The sequence below is a fragment of the Lucilia cuprina genome, chromosome 3, assembly GCF_022045245.1.
Source record: "Lucilia cuprina isolate Lc7/37 chromosome 3, ASM2204524v1, whole genome shotgun sequence".
Taxonomy (NCBI): domain Eukaryota; kingdom Metazoa; phylum Arthropoda; class Insecta; order Diptera; family Calliphoridae; genus Lucilia; species Lucilia cuprina.
The window spans coordinates 22,901,867-22,909,304 of NC_060951.1; the positions used below are offsets into that span (position 1 = coordinate 22,901,867).

Below are 7,438 nucleotides of genomic sequence, written 5' to 3' on the forward strand. Positions count from 1 at the left end.
TATATTATATATATATATTTGGAAATTATTTATTTTCTTTTTAATTCTAAACAAACCTTACCTAAATGTATTATTTGTGTAAAATTGAAACTCCCTATATCATTTAGTGATCGGTCATGACTAGATGGTCTTAGAATTTAATAATAACCCAGAATATATATATTTTGTGGGTCTAGAATCAAAATTTCGATGAAGATTTAAATAGAGTATCCTTGAAGACCCATCCTAAGACATTATTTGAAAAAAAACCAATCGGCTTAAAATGTCTTTGGAAACTTCTTATTTTTTTCTAAATTAAACTTTTTAATAAAACTATTTTTCTGAAAAATAATATTATTTGCAACTAGCAATTCTCGTTCGAAATAAAAGATCTTTATTTGTTCAACAAATCCTCTTATCTGGCAACATTGTTTCTAAGTCTCCTTTACTTGGTCGTCGTTACACACAGAAAGAGAAACATAGAAAAAGTCAGTCAGCCTCACAAACTCAGACACACACACATACCCATACACACATTAATATAAATGGGTAACAATTTAGTTTTGATAGGAATTTAAGTAGGTTCTTAACAGTATTATTTATAGTGGTGTAATTTTTTCTGCTCAATAGTTTTCATGTACAATTTCATTCATTCTTCATTGTATATAAATATAAATGTTTCGTTTGTTTTGTCTGTCTGACTTTTAGTCTGACTGAATGACTGACTGATTGTCTGTCTGTTTGAATTTTTTGAAATGGAATGTTAAAATAACTGCCAATCTTTTCAATGATTTTTTTCTGGTTCATTTTCGTTTCATTTTTATTCTCACTTTAACTGACTTTGTTGCCATTATGTGTGACCCATTGAACCACTGCCTCAGCTAACAACCATTTTTGGTTTATAGTCTTATACGAGCACCCTCTCGGTGTGTTTTTTTTTTTGGGGTTTTGACTTGTTTTTATTTCCTTTTTTTGTTATTGTAGCAGAGAGTTACAGATATTATTTCCATCGTAAGTCTACTCTTCTGTATCACGAGTTTTTCGTTCTTTATTTTCATGTGTGTTTGTGTATGTGCTAGGGTCATAAAATGTTGAAACATGCCATTTATCAATTTAAGTTACATTTAAAAGCGAAAATACATTTTGATGTCCAAAAATCCTTGTACATGTGGATGTGTGCATGTTTTTCTTTTTTTTTTGTATTTATTCGTTGGTGTTCTTGTTATCCTTAAAATGTTTTCGAAGGATATTGACACTTAATATGGATTATAAAATTTCCTCTATCAGTATTTTGTTTATTTTTCCAAACAAGTTCTTTTTTTAATTTGTAATATTTATTTATATATTAAAGAAAATAAATTTTATTTTTCATTTAGTTAATCATTTGAAATTAATATTTAGAGATAATATATAAGAAGAGATTTAGATTGTATTTTACTAGAATTTTAATTTGTAATAAATTTAATAAACTCGGATTAGACGGAAGGACATAGCTAAATCGACTCAGAAAATGATTCCGAGCCGATTAATATACTTTAAGGTGGGTATAAAACCAATATTATTGTGCATTACAAACATCAGCACAAACCCAATATACCTCCCCAGTAAAGTGGTGAGGGGTATAAAAATTTATCCGTTTGTCAGTGATAATAAATATGTTTGTCAATCCATGAGTAACACTCAGAAATATACCCAACAATACCAACAAACTCCAATATGTATATATTCTTGGTCCTTTTAAAATTCTGAGTCGATTTAGCTATGTCCGTCCATCCTTCCGTCTATGTAAACTTTGTAATCAAACTACATGTCGTACTCTTGAAGATAATTCAATGAAATTTGATACATTATCTTCTATTGTCCCAGGAACGAAGCGTATTGAAAATGGTTAAGATCGGTTCATTATTTCACCCATACAACTGAACCCCCGAAAAGGGCTTGTAAACCTTGTAATCAAACTACATGCCGCAATTTTGAAGATAATTCAATAAAATTTTACACCTGATCTTCTATTATGGTTAAGATCGGTCCATTATTTCACCTAGTCCCCATACAACTGAACTACAATTTTAAAGATAATTCAATAAAATTTGACATATGATCTTCTATTGTACCGTAGACAAAGTCTATTGAAAATATAAACATCGGTTCATTATTTCACCTAGCCCCCATACAACGGAACCTACCGGATAGGTCTTTTTAGTTCATACTTATGTATAATATACTCGTATCTTGACAAAAAGCTTCAAAATCTATAAAATTTGGCTTTGCTTTGATGACCCTCATGAACTTTATAATTATAAGGCCTCATTTAACCCTATCCCCTATAAAAAGCCCCCTTCAAAATGTGACTTAAAATGTCCACAATTTTATTCAACAATAAATAGCTTATGTATAACTGAGGCGAACACAATTCAACTTAAATGCTTTACTATGAAGACTTAATCACTTTTTTTTTGTAACTGGTGTAGGGCCTTGACTATAATTTCTTACTTGTTTGTTATTAACTTATTTCAAAATATTGATGTCTGTACAAATTTTTACATATTTAACTTTCATACGAATGGAATTCTATATCGGTCTATATTCTGTCATAGCTCCCATACAAGGTTTCCTTCAGAAAAGCACTTAAACAAACATTATTACAAAATAACGATTTATACATAGTTTGACACATATATTGCTTTTATATTACTATTCTTAGCTCACAATTCACGAAAATCAATTAAAAACTATTAGATTTGTTTCTGGTCCAAATATTATCATTAGTCATACATATGTATATCAACAACTGGTTAAATTGCTTTCGATTTAAGTGTTAAATTTTGAGTAAAAATTGCAGTTAATAACAAAAAGATAAAATACATAAAAATTGAAAGTAAATAATATTATTAATATTTACCCGCATTGTGACCCGAATTTGTTGTCGTTATTGCTGGTTGCAGCCTCTGCTCCTGATAACAATATTGTTGTTGTTGCTGCTGCTGCTGCTGCTGCTTTTGTATCTCGTTTAAAAGTATATTTGGGTTACCACGGTAATATCTTTTATCGAATATCGAAAAAAATCACACACACACACACAAAAATAAAACAAACCAAATAAAAATGGCCAATCAACGTTACAAATCCAATTAAATTTAAAAATTAATTATTATTTTGTTTTTGTTGTTATTTTTTCATTCTATAAATTCACTGTGTTTTGTATTTATTAAACATGAATACACCGAAACAAAAATATTAAACAGGAGAAAAAAAAAATTATGCATAATAACATGAATGAAATAAAATAAATGAAAACACACACACACATGCACAAATCCATTCAAATATTCACACAGAGAAAAACCAACAAAATTACAAACGAAATTAATTTAAAATCGACACAATATTATTATTGGCGTTGTTGTTTTTGTTGTTGTTGTTATTATTATTATTAAATGTATGTAAATCTGCATTTTATATGTTGATTGAAACTAATAAAGCATGAAAATCCATAATAAATAATATTAAATTATTATTTTACACAACACACAGCAAAATAACCAAATAATACACAAACATAAATACAACAAGTATGTATAGTTGGACATTGCCGACTATATGATACCCTACACCAGTCAGTATGTTAAAAAAGTAGAAAAAGATTGAACCAAGAATCTTGTAATTGCGACCTGTAGCGTGCGCACAAGGTTTACATGGACAGACAGACGGACATAACTACATCGACTCAGAAAATTGATTCTGAGCCGATTGGTATACTTTAAGGTGGGTTTAGAACCAATATTTTTTGGTGTTACAAACATCAGCACAAACGCATAATACCCTCCCCACTATAGTGCTGTAGGGTATAAATACATACATATGTATGTATTCATTCAAAGTATATACTATATATAGACGGAATCCTACAAATTTATGTACATATGTAGATAAATACATATGTATGTACATATATACATATGTATGTTTAGGTTATATAAAAACCCTGCAGTGTTTGAAACAGAGAAGTCATTAGAATGCAAAAGACTTTTCGTCTAATTAATCTGTCATCTATTCAGCTCAAAACGTTATAATAACTCAATGACTTACATATTATTCAACGACTGGACAGCTCAAGGACTATCTACAGAGACGATCTATATAAGGTTTTCAGAGTTAGAGAATGATCACAGTGGGAGCCTTCGTAGACAAAGCGCGTTTAATAACGTAAATACTTCTGCAATTCAACAAACTTTTGCTAATCTAGATGTTGATGAGTATATTAGCAACTGGTTTGTTTGTATTTGTGTTATGGCAAGACTTGGTAACTGTGTAAAGTCCAAGCAAGAAGAACGAGTAACACCACAAAGCAGCGTATTCTTATTGATCTAGACAACAGAGGAATAAACGTAGTAGCTCACGCAGACGATGTGGTAATACGATGTGGTATCAGGAATGTTCCTCGACATTGGTGTTGCTCAATAACTTGGCCACAAACAGTGGCCTAGGAGTAAACCCAAACACGACAGAACTGCTACTAGTAACAACAAAGAAAAAGATTACAAGCTTCAAATTCCCGCTGTAAAAGAATTGACTCCAAAATATCACCGAAACATAAAATTCAACACAGAGTCATGTCGTTAGATGTATGTTATGAAATGATGATTAAGTCTTAACATAGTTAATAAAATATATAAAGTTATAGTACGTTTTATCCTTATTTAAGGATCTCTTGTATGGTGGACTTTAACTATAAACAAATTTGTTCTAGATCAGCTTTAAAAAGAGATCAGAATACATTGGTATAAGAGGTGATCTAACAACTAGTCCTTCAGAACTCTAATCTTAAACAAAGCATCTAACTATATTATCCCACATACGGATTTTGAGTTTTTAAAGTCAGGGTTTCTTCCAGGAGTTAGTGATGTAGGCGTAACCAACCGAGCAAAATATATCGCAAAGTTGGTTCTTGGTTGGGCGGCACTTCTCTCATTAAACTCTTAGAGTAGGTTTTTGAATTTGCAATCAAATGACAATTAACAATCAGATTAGTTAATCTAAAAATTAATTAATCCTGATGTTAATCCCCTTTGATGTTTTTAAGTGCATGATTAGTATGCATTTCTAGGTTTAAGCTTAACGATATACTGAGATTTCTCACGTCTTCAGGCTGGATCTAATACTATATAATACTTTGACCCTAGCCACATAAAAAGCCCCCTTCAAAATTTCACTTAAATGTCCACAATTCTATTCAACAACAAATATCTTAAGTTTTTATACATGTGTGTCTTAACTCTTTTATTAATAAAATAAAATTATCTTTAAGAACATATAACAATTTTATAGTTTTCTAAAAGGTATCTTTACGCAGAACGCTTTGGCGTAAAAAACTTGTCCTATTTTGAAAATGTTGCCACTGCGTCCTTCCGAATATGAAGTTTTTTATCAAAACTTCAACTTTGGGCGACATGTTCTAAAATCCCAAAGCTGAGATCAGAAAACTGAAAGCAGTTTTGGAAACCTCAATATGTTTTCTATTTACTCCAAAAGTATTTTCTCAGCCCTGAAAGAAATGTGGACCCTATGGGCAAAAATGTAAAAATCCCATTTTTGGGATTTTCATTCCTATTTTTTCAATTTTCAGCAGAAATATTGAAAATTTTGGAGCCTGCTTAATGTATAATTCATTTAAGAGTTGTCTAAAAGTTTAATGAACTTTTTTCCATTTTAGATTGCGTTTTTTGAGTTCTGTTTCTTAATATTTATAACTATTGTTTATTTATGTCAATTTCCAAAACAGTCATTTAGTTATTTTTTTTTGTCATTTGATTTAATTTTATTTTAAAATTGATTTTTGCTCAAAAGCTACTGCTTTTGTTTATTTTTCTCTTTAGTACTTATTTTGCGTCATTTTTATTTTTCTTCAAGTACTTGTTGTAGAAAATCTCAACAATGGAAGCACTTAAGTGCAACAAAAACAAACTAAAAGATACTACAACAAAAAATAAGAATGAAAATACAAATTCATATTTACAAACAACAAATAAACTTTAAGCGCCAGAAATACTTAACAATTGCTGTTGTCTCTGTTGTCATTTTTAAGACACGCGATCATCCATTCAAGCAAAAAATTGTTAACAGGCATATATGAAGTATATATTACCCTACAAAGGGTCGCCCATTACTGTCGACGAGTTATATTGGGATCTAGTATAAAATCATCAACTATAACACACGATTAAGGGGCATTAATTTGATACCGAAAATTTGCAAACATTATGACAAATATATAATACCCACTATAGTGGCGTAGAGTATAAAAAGAAACAATTTAAAAGAAGTGGTCGGCACTCGTGTATATGTATGTGTGATTGTGATAAATACTCGCAGTTTTATTTCGTTCAGGTGCATTTTGCATAAACTAACTGTTCTTTTTTTATTTTCTTCGTAGCTTATTGTTATTGTTTGAGCGAATACAAGTGAACAGTAGTCAATGAAATGTATACAACCACAAAATTTGCACTCACTAACTTAGCATAAGACAGCGATAAATATACGAATGCTTGTTTGTGTGTTTTGAATATCAAGTCAAGGATAAGAAAAATACACAAGCAAACGTATGCACTAAAATGCACTTCAGTATTCTTGGCTTTTTTGTTTCCAGTCCTAAACGGAAACTGCAATTGGTCTCGTACGTGTGCCACTTAAGAATAATTTTACAAAATGTGTGTTTCCCTGCTAACAAAAACAACAACAATGTGTGACAGGAAGCGAACCAAAGGAATCAACCACTAAAACTTATACAAACATACACCCACTCATACACAATCATAACAAATGCAAGACATTTATTTGAGTTGCAAACGTCAGTTTGTCTTCTATGTTTTTTTAACAATTTTGCAAATTGAATGTGATAATTTTTGTTGGAATGTTGCATTGTTTTTTTTTTTTTTGTTAGTGTGTGTTGCAGCAAACGAAACCGTGTTGAATGCAATACCACGAATAGTTTTCAATTTTTCAGTTTTACTTATAAAAATTGCGTGATTTTCGTATATTCCGGATTACGTTTGTGACTTTGATTCGTTATTTTTTTAACTGGTAGTTTTTTAAAGAGTTTTATTTTTGTTTTATTTTTTTTATGGTGACTTAAACGCGTTAGTTGTTTTTTGTTTCAGTTTACCGACGAAAGTGAAAATGGTTCAGCTTTTAAGTTTGGTTTTATATGGCCCCAAATATTTTGTGTTTCCCATCTGCAACAACATCAAGCAAAACCAACCTGTATTCGAATGATTTAATATTTGTTGTATATGATTTTTTTTCGCTTGCATGTAGATTGGCACTGTGGTTTGGACACTAGAATATATGGTCGATTTTAAAACCGTAGAATTTTTCAAAACTTCTTATTAGAATGTTTGAGTACTTATGGCGTTCCATTCTGATGTTACCGTTACTTGGCAGTTTACTTGGGAGAACACAA

At 30.4% G+C, this 7,438-nt stretch overlaps 1 protein-coding gene across 5 annotated transcripts in view; it reads right to left on the reverse strand.

The window, feature by feature from the left end:
- LOC111677170 (transcription factor SPT20 homolog) overlaps positions 1 to 7,162 on the reverse strand; it is a 59,864-nt gene extending 52,702 nt beyond the window's left edge. The window contains exons 1-2 of one of the 5 annotated variants that reach the window (XM_046947314.1): positions 6,989 to 7,162; positions 2,882 to 3,021 (exon numbers count right to left, since the gene is read on the reverse strand). In XM_046947314.1, coding sequence (XP_046803270.1) covers positions 2,882 to 2,887 — 6 coding nt within the window. In that variant the 5' untranslated portion in view covers positions 2,888 to 3,021; positions 6,989 to 7,162. Of the gene's footprint in view, positions 1 to 2,881; positions 3,172 to 6,958 lie in introns of all 5 variants that reach the window. The other 4 variants (XM_046947310.1, XM_046947311.1, XM_046947312.1 and 1 more) reach the window with 4 other exon arrangements.
- Positions 7,163 to 7,438: the final 276 nt, after the last annotated feature.